Below are 18,561 nucleotides of genomic sequence, written 5' to 3'. Positions count from 1 at the left end.
GATAAGCTCTCTCATATTTCATGTGCTGAAACAAGACCTCTGTGTCTCTGCCTCAGTTCACGAACATACAGACGTGGCAGGTGCACACAGTATGCAAATACCCTTCTGAATGTGCACAGGCTAATTTTCTGGTAATGTGACTCCATCACACACAGAAACACACTGGTACACACAACCCCCCACACACAAACACAACACACACAAATACAAACAGAAGTTTAAAAAAAAGCCCACACACACATGCAAATCATGTTTGTCTGGTGTAAAACGTACACAAACTCTCTCTACCAGCACACACACACTTCATCACACAGTTTACGTATATACAACTGAATAATACACCGACGCTCAAGACATAACACAGCTGTGATCCTGACTGATGTGCATGACAAAAAGAAGAGTCCATCTGCATAATAGTAGTGATGTTATCAGCAGACGGCCTGCTTATCTCCCCCTGTCACAATACCATCATCTGAGTGTTGGCTGAGGAGGAGGATGGTGTGAGGACCACAGTGTGTCTGTGATGACATGACTTGAGAATAAGTGTGTACCTCACTGTGTGTGTGTGTGTGTGTGTGTGTGTGTGTGTGTGTGTGTGTGTGTGTGTGTGTGTGTGTTTAAAGGGGGTGTGTGCCACTAGAGTTTGTATTAAGCAGTCAGACACAGGAGTGTTTACCTTCAAACTATGAAGTCCTGGAAGTGTCCGGGATAGTTGCTCTGGGTGTCATGAGCTTTTGTAGACAGTGGTAACCAAGGAGAAGTCTGTCATGAGTACAACCTACAATGGAGTAAAATAAATGTAATAAGATATACTATTTAGAGAATAAGCACATAGATAGCAAATAGCCTTCAACCTCTAGTAGAAGATGAGGAAATGTAATGAGATATAGGAGTTTCCGTAATGGTTTAGCTTCAACCCCAGGCTGTGCCACTGTATATTCTTTTAAATGTAATTACATAAGAGGCCCACACGGGCTTTGTTTAGTCAACCATTTATGTCAAGTATTGCTGCACATCATGTCAACTTAAAGGCACACTATGTAGTTTTGGGGGGAAAATCAATCCGAATAGAAAGATCTTCATTGACTTATTTCTTATGCTTAAACATACAAAATAAACTTCATGACTGAATAAACAAACTGACCTTAAATGACAACACAATTTCACACTGTTTAACTTTGTTTATATTTGGTGGACCCTGCCACCTTTCTAGCTTCAAACAGTGTTCTTTGGGACCTTATTTTCCTCTGAGAACAGCTTGTTTATTCAGTTATGGAAAAAAGAAAGATTTCTAGTTTGTATTATTACTTCATTATTATTGTAAATATTGCAATTCTGAGTTTGACTTTCTTCCCCAAAACTACACATTTAAGTTTAAAGATGTACATTGACTGAAAGGCTCACTGTTGCCAGAAGTAGGCTAGCTTTTACGGGTTAATGCTACATGCTTGACAGGGGTCATGAAATCAGTGTCTGTTGGCCAACACAGAAGTTTGCTAAGCTTAGCTAGCATTAGCCACATGCTACAGCCCAAACAAGACCAAGCGAGGCTGCAGCAGCAAAACTCCACAGTGGCTTTGAACTTTTCATTTGTAAAAGGAGGAATATGTTACTTCCTCTTTCAAAAGTGACACCTGAAGATGAGAACAAGCTGTAACGCTAACTGTTTTGGTTTTACATCAGCTAGCCAACTTAAGAGACCTGATGGTATACAGTGAAACAAAATATGTTAACTTGATATATTCATGTTTAGAGTTAGTTAGTTACAGGGCTAATATAACGCCAGCTTCAGCCCAGACTGTTTCAGCTGTTGTAATTACACACTGTAAACTGTACAGAAGAGTCCTATAGCCCAGTGTCTCCTTTGTTAACCCTGCTGAGTTAATGGGTTATGAAGAGGAGACGCCCCAGGTGTTTCATTAGCCGCTCACCGTCAAGTTACATCAAACTGCTAGCAAAAGACAGGAAGAACCGGAAGCTTTCAGAATAAAGGTACGTCTATTAGCAATTATTGTAGATTATTGTGCATTATTGTGGAACAACGTCTGTTAAAGTTGATCAAAGCGAATTTGTTTTGAAAAGCTGGTAGATATACTGCTGATTTGGCTGGTTAAATATCTATTTCATGAATTAAAACACCATTATTTTGACATTAGTAGCCTCAGCTTGTCGTCATCCGGTCTAACTTGACAGGTGAGCCGTGACGACTGAACGGCTCTTCTCCTCTGCGCGAGGCTTTGGGATACAGCGGCACCGAGGCGCATCGCCCGCCGGAGTCAGGCTGACACACACAGCTACAGTTTAAGGTGGATTTTATTCTTCTGACCTCAGGATTGACCAGTTTCATCATTTCCACAGAGCTGCTGCCAGGTGAGTGTCCGTCCGGCAGCACGTTTCTTTCAACAGTTTAACTACAACTTGGTGTGTTTCACCGTGGAGATGGATACACTTCACTGCTGTTTGTTTTAAGGCTGGTTTTCGACAGATAGAGACAGATATATAATATGTGCGTCTTCCTGTATGGACTTGTACAGTTTATTTGTGGTACTCTATAGTTACGGTGTTTATCTATAATCTATCTTTTTGTTTCGGAGCTTTCTGAACTACATTTATGAATGTTTTTAAACACAGACTGGGTAATGTTCCTAAATGGTGTGATGTTAAACTTAATGTATTGCTTATACTTACTTTGTAATAGTGGGCCTATTCCTGTTTTGATGGTATTTTTGTGGTTGAGGAAGAGACAGATACCAGAAGTATTACACCATATTGCTCATAATAGCTTTCAGGATGTTTATCATACACAAGCACAGTATTCCTCTTTTTATTTCTCCATCATGTGACACGCCACCCTTCCTACCCCTGCTAGTAAACAATACACATAATCATAATAAGTGATTCAGAGGTCCCACTCTACTCAATGCTTACTTGACTGGTACAGTACAAGAACAACAATTTAACTATATGGAAACCTCTGTTATAAATAATCATCTTCACCATGTTTAGATTTTTTCTTCACATCCACAGCAGAATGGACCTGCTGCCTGACGTATGGAGGCAGGACTACTGGCTTCCTCCAGGTGTGACCTGGAGAGACATGGAACAGCTGGCAGACTCTGACCGACCCCTACCCCAAGACCTTCTCATAGCTCTGCCCCTCGCACTGGGATTTGTGGCCCTGCGCTGTGCGTTTGAGAGGTAAAACACACCTGCTCTCTTTGTTCCTGTCCATGTGTTTGGGTGGGATTGTAGGTCATACAGGTGGGGCCTATGTTGTCTGTGTGGCTTTGACAAAAAACACTTATCACGCCTGATCTGAATTAATAACCTACGTTCCTAGTTTAACAAACAATGAGCTGACGTTTTTATCACAATAGAGAAAATTAATGTCACTGGATTTTTTAATGAAAGTCATCGTAAATTCTACCTTTTTTTGATGTGAAGATTTTCAGTTCGAAACTCTATTTCCAAAGTCCAATCAAACACATAGAGGTGAGCTTGAAAACATCCCTAAAAGAGAAACTGTAGGTAGAAAAGACAGAATGGATGTTGCAGGGAGCTTGTTATGAGTGCAAACAAGCCTCATAGGCACTTTTTGTCTCTCACTCTCTCTCTCTCTCTCTCTCTCTCTCTCTCTCTCTCTCTCTCACACACACACAAACACAAACACACACACACAGATACACTCAGGGTTTTTCATTGGTTGATTATGTCTCCAGTGAGTTCACTGTTGTAACATCCAGGTGTGAACAGTTAGTGAAATCAAATGGCTCCTTAGTTAAAATTATGTCATATTATTCTTCTACACTCTGCTATGTTTTTCTGATGTCATCTGTTATCTCATCTTTTTTATAATAGCTATATATTTATATAAACAGTACATATTATGTTTATGTTATTTTTTATGTTCTGCTTGATTATATTTATTATCTATATATACTATTGGTTTTTCAATCACACAACATTTTTGCACCCTGTTTTGAGCAAGTTAATGTATATTTTTCTTGATATTTTATGTATCCTGTTTCTACTTTGCTGTAAAGCTAAATTTCCCTCCTGTGAATCAACAAAATGTTATCTTATCCCACATACAAATGTGTTAAGCTTAGTGGTAAGCCTACATGTCCACACACACACTGCTCAGTTATCTGTTGTAACAGCTACATTGTATATACAATATAGCCTCTACTTATCCCATTTCTTAAGTGTTTGCTTTTGACTGACTGTTTAAAGGCATATTATGTACATTACGTATGGCCAAACAACCCCAGGCTGGCACCCTGACTGTCTCACAGGAGGTGTTATGATATCATTTGTCAGAGTCTTTTGTCTTCCTTCTCCTCAGGTTTTTTGCCCCACCCATGGGCAGATGTTTGGGGGTGCAGAACAGAGTGCATGTGCATGCTGCCCCCTCCCCGAAGCTGGAGTCTTTTTACACCCAGCAGAGCAGACAGCCGACGCAGGTTGGTCTGAAAAGTGTGCGCAGTTCAGCTCGATTTGTTGCATATTTTGGTTTGATCTGGAGGAAGTTGTCTGAGCAAACTGAAAGAGGATCAAGATGAGAGGTTTCAACTTTCACAAATGATCATTTGAAGCACTGATGTCCTCTTGTTAGTTTGGTAATGATGATCTGAGTAAGCAGCACAAAGGAACATGAGGGTTGTGATGGTAACACATCCTTGTTCCTGGAAAACTCAGCCTGGGGGAAAACACACCATATTTACAGACGTTACACACTCATTACTCTCTCTCAGCTTTTGGATCAAATGCTGCAAGAAGATTATTAATATTTGCTTCCTCTGTCTATGTATAAATAGAAAGAGAAATAAAGAAAGAAAGAATATGATGTAGAATAAAGAATATAATTGATCCCCACATGCCTGTTTGTATAAGACCTGCAGATGATCATCAACACCCGTAGGGCAGAGTTACTATAGTGTCGTAGTGTTTTCACCTTGTGAGTCTGTGTGTGGTTGTGTGTGTCATCTTGGTAAAACGTGGCTCTGGAGTGGGAGCTAATTCAGAAGCAGCTTGAGTATTTTGCCAGGTGTTTATATGCCTGTCTGTCTGCGCTAAAATTTTGTCAACGCAAGATACAGTCACAAAGCTATACAGAAGTGTAGTTGAGATAAAAAATAAAAACAGAGTTCAAAGATGGGTGTCATCGGACCCATGACTGCTTAGTACTCATGTAGTAATTGAGCAACTGAACTGAGAAACTGAGTGGTCACGGATCAGAACATCAACATGTTGAGGGGTGTGCGGCTGGTGTGATCCCATCGCAAGATGGTCGCTAGTTTTGTTTTTGCTTTGCATTTGCATTTCTGTTTTGAATTCAGTGTAGTTTCAGTTAGTTTCCAGAGTGGGTTTGTTCAGTTTAGTTTTAATGTTTAAATATGTTATGTTGTAGTTTATTTGTTATTAGTCGCCATGCCCAGTGTGTAGGATTTTAGGGCAGAAATGTAATCTAATATTCATAACTATGTTTTATTTTTTAGGTATTACAATAAAAACACAATGCTCAGTGAAGGCAGTTGACATTTCACTAAAGACATTTTCTGTGTATGTTTTTTTTTTCATTTAGTAAAACAAGATTATTTAACCCTTAGTTAGTGAACAAAAGGTCGTTCCCTCCTATTACCTAATTTCTGTTTATTAGATTGTCCTTGCCATATGCATGCAGTGTCAACATAAATGGGGGTAGTTTCTTTCAACTGTGCCAACGAGAGGTTGTAGTCTTTTTTAGCTGCTTACATTGTTATAATATCTGTCACAAATTTACAAACTTGGCATAACAAACACTCTAGCCACTTTTTTTTCGCTCCAAAAGTCTGCGTGGAAACAAGTATTACATAACAACACTATTGTTTTACCTGTCCCTTACAGTAACCATAATGTAAAAACCCTTATATCAAAACAATAGGTAAAATATTCAAATGGTAAAAGTTCATAAAAAGATAATATGGTTTGCTTTGAACTCCCAAAACCCAGCCCACAGAACAGTGTAGTGGTCCACTCTGAGGAATGTCATGAGGAAGTGTCCTCCTCATAAATTTTCTCGTTAACTCTAGGCCATTTGTTTGGCCGTTTGTTATCACAAGAAAAAATACTTTGTTATCTCAAGATATTATGATATGATGATAAAAATAATTTCACCTTGAGCTTTAGTGAACCTTGCAGTAGGGCCGAAGATTACTTCACTTATTCAGCTTCCACTTTTTTGCTACAACAATAGTTTGGGAGTAACTTAACACCACTGTCCATTTAGTGGAAAGATTAACATTCACTGCCTCTTATCTCTTTCTCCCTTCTGTCATTTCCTCCTTTCGGCCTGTTACATTACAGTATAATAATTATGCTCCATTTTATCAATTTCTCTCCATCCTTTATTGTTTCAGAGTGAAATAGTTAGTTTGATGTCGCTGTGTGGCAAAACCCAGAGGCAGATCGAGACCTGGTTCAGGCTTCGCAGGAACCAAGATCGGCCCTGTCAAACCAAGAAGTTTGCTGAGGCTGCGTAAGTACTTTCTCTCTCCTCTGCCCATTCATTGTTCAGTTTTCACATGACTCCCCTCAAGAACACTTCCTTCACAACCCACTGCAAAAACTCAATGTTCAAAATGTCTGATCTCAGTTGTTTTTCTTCCAGGTGGAGGTTCTTTTTCTACTTCACAGCCTTCATTGCAGGATTGGCCTGCTTGTTTGATGTGAGTTTCCAGAAAGTTTTATAGAACTAACATAGTAAAAAGAAAAACACTACTATTGTTGCTAAAACATATTTCTGTCAGTAAAAATAATCCAATAATTACTGTAGTTAAGTATGTTGTGCATTTCTACAGCTTTAGACTTAACATATGATCTTTACAGAGACCTTGGTTCTGGGACCGCAGCGAATGTTGGAGGAAATACCCAGTTCAGGTGTGTGTGTGTGTCTTCTTTCACTTTTACATTTGTATGTGGATTCTGTTACATGTGTTCAGTTTCAGTCTGGCTGAAATCTGAGTTGGAAGGAAAAAGATTGGAACTCCAAAGACATTAATTTTCTTTATAAAGATCAACCATGATGTAGTTATAGCAGAGGATGGTTTCGATCCATCGACCTCTGGGTTATGGGCCCAGCACGCTTCCGCTGCGCCACTCTGCTAGATTGTCTGTGAGGCCGCTGATGTTTTGTTTTCATCCTCTATTGGCGGAGATGGTAGTCTGTGTGAAATACAATATCAGGGAATCTGATGCTCTTCATTGCAGCCTACACTGCAGACTAATTGTTTGGTCCATCAAACATCATAGAAAAGTGAAAAGTCCTCTTGCAGTCTTACAAAGCCCAAGGTCTCCATATGTCTTGTTTTGTCTAACCCAAAACCTAAAGTCAATTAATTCCTGATCGTTAAAATCATGACATTTTTCCAGCTGTTCCTCTGTTGTGAACCGGTGTTAACTGATCTGGCTCCATTTCAGTGCCAACCAAATGTCCAGGTGTTTATGAATCACTTTTCTTAACCTTTGAATAATGTTTGCATCCACAGCCCATGGAGAGAGCTCATTACTGGTACTACATGCTAGAGTTGGGTTTTTACGGCTCTCTGCTCCTCCGGATCTCTGTGGACGTCAAGAGGAAGGTGAGGAGCTCGACATTCATTCATTTGTAAAAGAATAATAAACACAACAGATTCAATCCTGAGTTTCTAAACGACTGCACCCTTTAGATAAGGACATAGAGGTTATTAGCCTGCTTCAGCTGGTCATATTTCATGCTTGATGGCCTGCACTTCTGCTTTAATGAGAAACTTCACTTAACACATGGTTAATAAGTGACTATTGTAGCAGGAATTTAAATTCTTCTGTTGACGCATGGTCATTTTGCTTCACTGAGCACTCTGCTTCTGTTTGCTTTGCCAGGATTTTAAAGAACAGGTGATTCACCATTTGGCCACCATCTTCCTGCTCAGTTTCTCCTACTGCGCTAACTACATTCGCATCGGCACCTTGGTGATGCTGCTTCATGACTCCTCTGACATCCTGCTCGAGGTAATCTCACATACTCTAGGATAAATTAGTCCAGTATTATGTCCACAGTGGAATTTTTAATTTCCTTCACAGCACTTAAAGTACTGGCTGTCTTGAAAGATTACACAGCACATTTTGTGTTTCTAACTGTCATTGAAAAAAATCTGTGAGGCTTTTCCTTTAAGTCATTAATGCGTTGGAATTATTTTATCAAGTTTGTAGGCTATGCTTCTTTCATGTTATCTTGATGGGACTCAAAAGGACAACTTGTACATTAAGAGGCCATTGTCTCTGGGGGCCACACAAGCACAGGAGACTTGACAAATATAATTAATCTCTTCAGGGCACGTCCCCATAGATTGACCTCCAGATTGGCCTCTTTTCTGCCACTGTGTAGGCCTAACAAAGTGAGGCGAACTAACCGTAGAAATGTTGTAAAGTTCAGTCAGATGTTCATTCTGTGCTTGAGGCTGTTCTTAGAAAATCTATGGTGAGATCTCTGTCTGTAATCCTGTGACTGAGTCCGGATAGCTGAATGTGCTTTAGTAGCCCGAGGGGACTTTTGATCACCTGTATAATACAAAGGACTGTACATGAGAAACAAAGAGTATTTTTAAAAGTTGTGCTGGTTCCGTGCGCTCAGTAAGACATGTGAGTGGAAATCACAACAGCAAAGACAACAATGATAATTTACAAATGATGCTGATAACATTTTATAAGCACATTGTTAGGACCATGTTTATTTTCCCCTGTTGAAGACATGTTTTCCGTTATCTGTTATCCTGATCCCGTCAACTCTTCTCTCATAATCATAACGTTTAATTCAGTGTGATGAGTTTGCTTTTGATCAATTCATTTGATTGGCGTCTTTGCAGTCTGCCAAGATGTTCAACTACGGCGCTGGCTGGAGGAGAACGTGTGACACACTGTTCGTTGTGTTTGCTGTAGTCTTCCTCGTGACTCGACTGGTGATTTTCCCCAGCAAGTAAGGCTCACCCTTGAGATGTTTTTCCTTTGGTGCAGATAAAATGTTTAACTACTTAATGCAGCACGGGTAACTCTTGTCAGGAACACCCTTTTCAACATCGCTCCAATTATTTGATAATTTACAGGATCATCCATACCACTCTGGTGCTGTCCATGGAGGTGTTTGAACCTTTTGCCGGCTACTACTTCTTCAACGTGCTGCTGATGGTGCTGCAGGCCCTTCATATCTTCTGGGCTGGTTTAATCTTGCGCATGGTTTATAAGTTCCTGAAAGGCAAGGTGAGAATCAATAGCACAGCTGAAACTAACCACAGGGCATCTAATGTCCTTGCATAGTAGCTTTCATGTTCTTAGTTTTAATATCCAAGATTAGATTATACCTATACTTTACACCCTGTATCTGCTTCTGTCTGCAGATGGAAAAGGATGAACGCAGCGAAGAAGAGAGTGAGGTTGAAGAGGAAGAAGACGAGAAAGGAGGAGAGGACGGTGTGGATCAAGGAGGAGATTATTGTTGGGAGAAAAGTAAAGACACCCTGAACTCCAAACTCTCTATGCTGACCAATAGTTGTGTCCTCAATAACTTGACCAATCACAGGGCGTCTGTAGCCGACAGAATGCGGAAAGCTCAATAACGTCTTGATGATTACGTACATTACATATAGTCTCGAAACTGAGTGATACTGGATGGATGTGATGGATGTTCATTTACCTCTTCCCCGCCACTGTGCTTCACTTCTTCTTGAGAGTGGGATTAGAGAAGTAAAGCATTAGAGTTGAGCCGTTAGTCTTTGTAAAAAACGTATTTAGCAGAGGATAGTTTCGATCTATCGACCTCTGGGTTATGGGCCCAGCACGCTTCCGCTGCGCCACTCTGCTAATCACCCCAGATGGGACTCGAACCCACAATCCCTGGCTTAGGAGGCCAGTGCCTTATCCATTAGGCCACTGGGGCTTCTGAATCTGGCAGAAAGCCATTTTCTCCGACTCATTGTCCAGCGGTGGTCATGACAATGATGCTATTATAAAAATCTATGGACAGCGATGGTTGTGTGAAGTAAAATCAGGGAATCAGGAAAGTGTTCAGTGCCTGCCTGATGTTTGTTTTTGTTGTAGCCCACACTGCAGACTGTTTACAATGTTTGTCATTCAGCAAGCTCACAAAGCACATGTATGAAAACAATAAAGAGATTATGACTAAAATATTAACTAGGTGGATAATGTAAGACCCAGTAGAGACAGTGAGAGTAGAGAAGTGTTTTTTAAAATTTTGTTAAATAATGAAATTGTTTCACAACATGCAGTAAATATTTAAATGCAGAAAATAAAGACATCATTTTACTTTTCTGTTTGTCTCTTGTGATGATTTAAGACATTGTAATCGTCTTAATCCTCATATGTTGTTCATTGCTTTAGAACGAAACCTGTTAGGGCTTTAACTTTAACAACTTTGCTGTTTATAAAATGAAACTGTGCAGGTTTAGCATGTTTGTTTGTTTGTTTTTTTGGGCATTTAGATTAATTGTGTCTACATCATGCACAACCACAGACTGAAATCAAGCTCTATAACAGGCCTATTCAACTTCTTTTGTCAAAGGCCCAGATCGTAAAAAAGTGAAGTGCTGAGGGGCCAGACTTTTACATCCATTAAAGCTTAAGGAAATGTTTTAAAACAATGCACAATTGTAAAAAAAAAAAAATACAGAAAAGGTTGGTAGGTTGTCAGCTTGATTTGGCTTGATTTTGTTGGCTCTAAGCTTTTCACCCTGGAGGAGGTGGCGGAGGACAGGATGTTGGCAAAACTGCTGGTAATCATGGACAATGCCTCTCACCCCCTCCACAAAACTCTGGACAAGCTTAAGAGCAGCTTCAGCCACAGACTCATTCGACCCCGCTGCCTAAAGGAACGGCACAGGAAATCGTTCCTTCCTGGTGCCATCAGACTTTATAACACAAAATCATAACACTAAAATAATGCGCTTTAAATTGTTATAACTGTAAATACTGCACCTTATCCTCTCACACCTCTTACCTTTTATGCCTCAGTATTTTATTTTATTTTATTTTATTCTATTTTACTTTACTACCTCTTATTTTATTGTATAGCTACTTAAGCATTTTATTGTATATAGTATTTTATTGTTTCTACATTTGCCCTTGTATTTTGATTATACTTGTATTTAAATGTACCCGCTGCTATGATAACCCCCGGGGATTAATAAAGCTATCTATCTATCTATCTAGTATTTTTTTTTGCTAAGCAACAGACATAACTAATGAATGGGCTAATTAGCCTCATAACAAGCTGATTAAAGGTCCAGAATGAGGTTATTAGAGGGCCACATTTGGCTCCCAGGCCTCTAGTTGAATAGGTCTGCTCTATAGCTTCTTCTGTACTGCAGCACCACCTGGTGGCTTTGTTCAGAATGACACCAATAGACTTGGTGCTACCTGAAATGTTTGTTTTACCATCTGTTAAAATAGATATGTAACATGTCATATATACTACAATTATGTAATCAACATTAAGAGGTTTTTTTCATTTGAACATTTTATTAGTATAGTTTACAAAGAATCCAGGCAAACCGAACAGTAGCAACTACAAAACAAGTATAAGCAAACATAAGGACATCAAACAAGGAGAATACAAATAAATATATGTACAAAACATAACACAAGATGACAATAAGTAGACAGAGAGATGGGTACATATACAGATCAATGTAGACATCATTTAACAGAGGTTTAAAATGACTCATAAATGTATTACAATTACAATTAATTTATTAACTTAAGTGATTTAAGTAGTGAGTTTAGTTCCAAAAGGAAAAGTGAAAATTTGGGATGTGATCGAGAGAAAATAATTGAAAGAATTTTGCATAAACAATGATGAAGCTGATCACAAATTCAACAGTGCCATCATCTGGCTCATTAAAATAACACATTTAAGGTTAAGAGAGTAGACAAAATTAGCAGGCTCAGAAAAAATGAGACTCTAGGTCTCTCCAGAATTTTTGGGATATTACAGTCCAAAAAAAAAAAGGTGAGATTGTTTCTATACTTTGTTTACAAAAGATACAAGACATACCAACATCTGTACTTACCAACATCTGCAAGACAGCTAACAGGGTATGTTTGCTGCAGGTTTGTGATATGTACTTCCTTAGACTTGTTTGAAATACAGTATCTGAAAGTGAAAGCCAAGCTCTTCTCCGGTGTGCTACACCTGTACTGTTTGTTTGATTACACTGACCTTCACGACATGAATTAAGGTGGAGCTGCACCTGTCAATCAAACACGTGATCACTTTTGCGCACGGCTCCAACCAGTTAACCTGCGGGCCCCTGGACATGAGGCCAGTGGCGTCATCTGGGGCTTTTTAATGTGCTGGCGTTTTAGTCGAAAGTGAGTTTGATTTTACGCTGTTTTTATTTAGCTATATTTGTTGTGAAACAACCAAAGTAAGATTCAGTCTTTATTCACCTAGCTTTTAACATGCTAGCTAAGATAAGCTACATGTCCCGAACACCTTTCCACCTTTGCTAATGATAGTGTTAGCTAACGTCTTGAACTAGCTTGAGGAACCGAAACATGTCGTCAACCCCCTTAATTTGTTAATTGTAGTTTTACGTCTGCAACATTTTCATTTATTGGTTCAAAAAGTATTAAGTTAACTGGCGCTAATCGATACTGTGCTGAATACTGAGCACATCAGCGTGTCGCAGTGAACTACATTAATGGGCCGCACTAAGCTGTTAGACAGCAAGTTCACCGTTTAGCTTCAGGTCACCTGTAAGAGATACTTAACGGCAGGTTAAGCGTTAGCGTTACCTCCATGTTACCTCTCTTCTTGTACTTTTTCGTTTGCTTTTACCTTAAATTACATTTTAATCCTGTTAAAATTCGCTTATGATTAGCCACCTAGCGGTTAAAAAGATAAATGCATGCGCGTAAGTTAAGTTTCGTTTTAGCGTAGCAACCACAAGGGGGCGCTATGCACCTGTGATAACAGTGTTTCCCCGGCAGTGTCCGGCTGTACTGTATGAAACATATATATATATTATATATTGTATTTTATATTTGTTGATGTGTATTTTTCATGTATGGTTGTCTCTGTGGCGCAATCGGTTAGCGCGTTCGGCTGTTAACCGAAAGGTTGGTGGTTCGAGCCCACCCAGGGACGACAAACATTTATGTTTTTTGTCTCCATTTTCTTACAGTGTTGTCGTTACTACAGTTGTTGTGTTTACGAGAGCAGCCGTCTGACCGTGTCTGATATAAACACATCAGATCGTTCCCGCTAATAAATCTGCAACATGCCAGCACCTGCGATCGGCTGTTACTGTGCAGATGTGTTGGCTGAGCAGATACAAAAAACTGGATGAGCTTGTTCCCCTTCTTGAAGGCAGGACTGGGCTCAACACGTCCCTCTTTTGCCTCCTGCCTCACTGCTGGTGAATGATCTCGATGTAAGTGCAGGTTTTATAACTTACAAAACGATCGTTTTTATTCCTTAAAGTTGGTTTAACTTACAGAGGATGACGTGTTTGGGCTGTATTAGACTGGTTTATTTCACCTTTCACACTGTGTGTACATGTAGTCTTTGCTGAAAATAGTGACATATAAAAAAGTACAGGCAACTGGATGGGTAATTACAAATATGAGGAAGTAACTTGTTTATAAAAAGTACAGGAGCAGTCCTAGCAGCATGTTTCAAGAGTTTTCCTCATTTGGGTTTTAGTGTGATTTCTATGTGTTTGTAGTGTCTGGCTTCTTTTTAGTGAACAAGTATGCAGATTTTTGTGAAAACACTGACGGGTAAAACCATCACCCTCGAGGTGGAGCCCAGTGACACTATCGAGAATGTCAAAGCCAAAATCCAAGACAAAGAAGGTACTATTTTACTTTACTGTGATAATTTATGCTATAGATCATTAACAAGGTGATGATGTGTGTTGTTTAATACGTCATTTGATTGATCTCTCATCTCTTCCTATATTCTCACTTTTTCTTTTCTCTGTCCATACATGTTTTCATTAAATAGATGACAGAGTAATGTTGCAATTTCAACATTTAAATGAATAACAGTGGTGGACAAAGTACTCAGATTTTTTTTACTTGAGTAAAAGTAGCAATACCACAATGTAAGAATACAGTCTAAGTCATGCATTTACATAATCTTATGTAATTAAAAGTAATAAGTATTAGCATCAAAAATACTTAAAAGTACCAAAAGTGAAAGTACAGAATGATCCATTTCAAAATATATATTCTATTATTGTATTATAATTATTTATACATTAATGGGTTAGTCACTTTTATGTTGCAGCTTCAAAGGTGGAGCTAATTCTATTGTGTATACGTCTGGGTAATGCATTGTAATGTATTAGTTAATCTATATTTTGTATTCATAATCTAAGTCTGCAAAGTGACGAGTAAGTAAAGTTATCAAATAAATGTAGTGGAATATTAGTACGTAGCAGGAAATGGACATTCATGCAGTACAAGTACCTCAAAATTATACTTACGTATAGTACTTGAGTACATATACTAAGTTAAGTTCCACCACTGTGAATAAACAATATGTAAACAACCCAAAGATGGTGCAGTATTTAAATATATTTTCATATTAAATTTGAACACAACCTGGTACTTTGTGTTGCCTGAGAGGAAACCATTTAACATCAGTTTTGTACAACAACTATCTCTACATATCTCATAACTCATAAACATTAATTTAAAAATACTTTACCTCTGATTGTATGTAATATAATGTATATTCATACACTGTGTCATATTTCTAAGTCCCATCAGCCTGTAATCTGCCTCTTTCTTTATTATAATACTCATCAACTCATACTCACATGGTCTTTTTACCTTATCACACCAAATAAAAATGTGATTAAGACTGTTATTATATCAATTTCATGTAAGAGCAGTTGCATAAGATATACATGTAAATGAAGGCAGGGTTAGTTGATCTCAGCAGTATTTAACTCGATGTCGATGTCACCCACTTCAAAGTCAAACAGGTATGGGTGACGCTCCATCAACTGCAGGGACACAATTTTAATGGCAGCTGTAAAAGATTTTCCACGTCTTGCACCAGCTCACAGTTGTGACTGTTTTGTTTCAAGGTATTCCACCTGATCAGCAGCGTCTCATCTTTGCTGGAAAACAGCTCGAGGATGGACGCACCCTGTCCGACTATAACATCCAGAAGGGTAGGTAAAACTCCCAACCTGCTGAACGATCACTAATGTTTCAAAGTGGAGCCGCTGTTGATTATTTCTGTCCTCCCTCAGAGTCCACCCTCCACCTCGTGCTGCGTCTGAGAGGCGGCATCATCGAGCCCTCTATGAGACTGCTGGCCCAGAAGTTCAACTGCGAGAAGATGATCTGCCGCAAGTATGTATACAAACACAGTACACTGTCGCACAGAGCAGTCACTTCCAGACATCTGGCTGTTGATTTGGATTGCAGATTTATGTAGAATTGTTTTAAGCAGATTAGATATATTTAAGCAGGCGAATATCAAAAAAGTAACATTCTGATGCTTTAAATGCTTAAAGGCATGTAAACGCACATCGTATCGGATCAATTTATTCAGCAGCCATGTTGGAATCTCTAATCAGAATGATTTCCGTCGTCTTTGAAGAAATATTGTCCATGTAACCATCGCTATGGACACTTCCTCTGACCAGAATCATGGGATGACAGTTTGCTCCTCTCATGTCAGGTGCTACGCTCGTTTACACCCTCGTGCTGTAAACTGCCGCAAGAGGAAGTGCGGACACAACAGTAACATCAGACCCAAGAAGAAGCTGAAGTAGACAACTGGAATCAATAATCAGTATTGTCAATAAGACATTTTGACAACCATGGTTGATCAATAAACAGACGGTTTCTCACTTGCAGTCTCCTGAGAATATATTTTTCTGGTTTTTGGACATGTTCTGTAGATACAGTAGCTACATGTGACCAAAACATTTCCAGCCAAACTGTAGTCGAGTTTAAACATGATTATTGTCTTTCACATTATAAAACCAGAATCGTAGATGGTAGAGGATGGTGTCCATGGGCTGTATTGATTTTAAAGATGATTTAGAATTATTAATCAATACTTTTTGTCCCTTGATGTGATGACAGGGTCACTGTCAGCTGTGTCAGAGAAGTTAATGGGATCACGTTGGATCTTATTTGTGAATGTGTATAGTGTAAAATTCTGTAGGCCTCATTTACAAAAACAACTGAAGGAAGATGTGCTCTCAAACAGTTAAAAAACAGACAATTCAAACTTTGACGTCTTATTTTTCAAAACATCTACGACTTTTTTTAAAAATGTAATTTTTTCCTTGTCTTTTTTTGGAGGAAAGCTGAGAGCAACGAGCATTAAAAATCTGCAACAGATGAACAGTATGACCTTCCACCATTAAATTCTTTTTTTAAGTGTATATCCTTTAAGGTTTTCCAGTAACTTTTTACAATAAAGGGGGGTGTATAGTAATAAAGATGCTCATGAACATGTTAGGAGACAATCCAGCAAGTTTTGAAACAAAAAAATGGGTCAGAGACAAAGCAGGCTTTCTTTTGCAGGAATGTCATGTTCGCATTTAAGCAGTTACTCACAACTGCAAGCTGCCTAATAAAACCCAGAGATGTGGACTGGAGTCACTGTGACATGGACTCAAATCAACTCAAGTACGTGTTGATGACTTGCAACTTGACAAAATAAGTAACCTGAGCCTCAACTTGACTTAATGTTTTCTGTTAAGTTTTTCTAGTGGAATATTTTTGGATTGAGAAGAAACTAAGCCATAAATAAGCTTATAAAACATGTTTGTTTTTGGATTGTTTACATTTATTTCACTGAATATCAACAAGTGTAAGACAAATTCATTTCCGTGTCATACCTTTTAAACAGTGTGGTCAATAATATTATTAGACAGGTACCTTGTATGTACACTGTAGGTAAAACTGCAGTATCTGATTTGTTGGCCACTGAGCATTCTTCACTGGAGCAACTAGGAAGAAGGGTCTTATTTAAACGTGCACAACGTAGAAAAACTTAATAAGAGAAAGATCTTAATAATGTGAAGATGCCGACCATGTTATCACCATCTTGTGGCTGCTGTGGGTGTATACATGTTTGTCTATATACTGTATGTATTTATGTTTACAGCCTATATGACAGTATACGTGTTCTACGATGGAAATTTAATTTTGGTTGCAACCCAGTGTTGTATAATGACAAATAACTCATCTTGAACCTTGAATATGAATCAGTTTCATTCACTGGCTGAATCTTAAGGATTAATACTATGGTAGAAATAACGCTCTTAAACCAGAAGGCCCACAGAGGAGATAAAATCAACACAAGAAAGAAATCCATTACAATGACTGACTGTATTCTTTGCTTTTATTTCCAAACTGTCACGACAACAGCTCAAAGTTTTAGACACAGAGCTGGCATGACTCTCGACGACCACCCTTACAACAGAGCAATAAGGCTTGAAAAAATAATACAAACATACCATTATATATTATGTGAAACAATCCAGTCTGTGATAAAAGACTCCGTGAAGGCGTATGGCATATTGTCCACAGCTAAACCTAACGTGCTGAAAAATGACCGAAGGCAGAAACTGTCGCGTAGATTTCCTTGAATGCGTCTTATCTTAAATAAGTCTGTTAAGAGATGAAGCACAGGATGACTATTCAGACTGGGCCAGTTTAACTTATCTGTAACACTAAGTGATGACTTTTAGTCCTCCTGTTTACTTAATAACTGTAGCATTATTAACTTATATCTTATTTATCCTAAATGTAATTACTGCATGTATCTTATCTGCTAAAATGTACTTTTTTTATCTTAGATTTAAAGGTTCCTTACGAGCTTAAGTGAAGAAGTAATAACAGGTGAGCTGCTGCTTATCAATGACTCTGCTCTTAACATTTGATCTTTGGTGTCAATATTCAGATCTAATGTTGAAGGTTAAGTGTGTGTCCAAACCTTATCCAAACATAAAACACTATAAGCGCACTATTTCACAGACTTTGAGTACATGGCGTTGCTTATTCCTGTGGAAAAGCACCAACTAGAACCACTCTCTCCTTCACTTCACACATTAAAGCTGCTGTATTAATATGCATGTGGAACTACACAAGTTTATCGCTGCATAAATCAAACTGTGAATTCAGTAATAATGATGTTGTATGCAGGCAAATCTCTTAAAAGTTTGTTTTTTTTCTTGTGTGATTTTTATTTGTATTCACTTTCCACTGAATGTGCTGTCCCTTTCTCTGTTTGCATGGACTCATTTTGTTCTAAAGATGATTTAAAATCAACCCTCAGTTGAAAAAAACAAACGAAAACAAGGCCTCTTATAATTCTTGACAATGCATCGCCATTTCATGTACAAAAGTCCTACTTATGAAAAACTACAAGCACCACTTCTCAATATTAAATGTCTAGCACTGTGAAGCACTTACCTTAAAATTGGTTTATTGCATTGAATGATACCCTTGAAAGCATTGTGAAGCGTTACATTAGATTGGACAAGCGAG

General features: G+C 38.5%; 2 protein-coding genes and 3 non-coding genes across 6 annotated transcripts; 3 read left to right on the top strand and 2 right to left on the bottom strand.

The window, feature by feature from the left end:
• The first annotated feature begins 2,232 nt into the window (after positions 1 to 2,232).
• LOC141017405 (ceramide synthase 2-like) lies at positions 2,233 to 10,338 on the top strand. The gene is made up of 11 exons (XM_073492109.1): positions 2,233 to 2,370; positions 3,028 to 3,198; positions 4,346 to 4,463; positions 6,399 to 6,517; positions 6,650 to 6,707; positions 6,868 to 6,918; positions 7,527 to 7,619; positions 7,900 to 8,028; positions 8,883 to 8,992; positions 9,120 to 9,273; positions 9,411 to 10,338. The coding sequence occupies exons 2-11, from the start codon at positions 3,032 to 3,034 to the stop codon at positions 9,627 to 9,629; spliced, it is 1,218 nt and encodes a 405-aa protein (XP_073348210.1). The 5' UTR covers positions 2,233 to 2,370; positions 3,028 to 3,031; the 3' UTR covers positions 9,630 to 10,338.
• On the bottom strand, positions 7,073 to 7,144 carry trnam-cau (transfer RNA methionine (anticodon CAU)). Its single transcript has one exon. It is a non-coding gene; the product is annotated as a tRNA-Met (tRNA).
• Positions 9,877 to 9,949, bottom strand: trnar-ccu (transfer RNA arginine (anticodon CCU)). The gene has a single exon. It is a non-coding gene; the product is annotated as a tRNA-Arg (tRNA).
• A 1,974-nt stretch (positions 10,339 to 12,312) lies between the features above and the next one.
• LOC141017407 (ubiquitin-ribosomal protein eL40 fusion protein-like) lies at positions 12,313 to 15,911 on the top strand. 2 transcript variants are annotated; one of them, XM_073492113.1, is made up of 6 exons: positions 12,313 to 12,399; positions 13,215 to 13,463; positions 13,776 to 13,887; positions 15,132 to 15,218; positions 15,300 to 15,402; positions 15,734 to 15,911. In XM_073492113.1, exons 3-6 carry the CDS (start codon positions 13,785 to 13,787, stop codon positions 15,825 to 15,827), a joined length of 387 nt encoding a protein of 128 aa, XP_073348214.1. In that variant the 5' UTR covers positions 12,313 to 12,399; positions 13,215 to 13,463; positions 13,776 to 13,784; the 3' UTR covers positions 15,828 to 15,911. The 2 variants fall into 2 exon arrangements, with proteins under 2 accessions (XP_073348214.1, XP_073348213.1); XM_073492112.1 differs by having other exon boundaries at positions 13,758 to 13,887.
• Positions 13,104 to 13,177, top strand: trnan-guu (transfer RNA asparagine (anticodon GUU)). The gene has a single exon. It is a non-coding gene; the product is annotated as a tRNA-Asn (tRNA).
• Positions 15,912 to 18,561: the final 2,650 nt, after the last annotated feature.

This window comes from Pagrus major, chromosome 21 (assembly GCF_040436345.1).
Source record: "Pagrus major chromosome 21, Pma_NU_1.0".
In the NCBI taxonomy this organism is placed as follows: domain Eukaryota; kingdom Metazoa; phylum Chordata; class Actinopteri; order Spariformes; family Sparidae; genus Pagrus; species Pagrus major.
The sequence above is the reverse complement of the archived record's forward strand: the minus strand, read 5'-3'. Positions and strand labels throughout refer to the sequence as shown.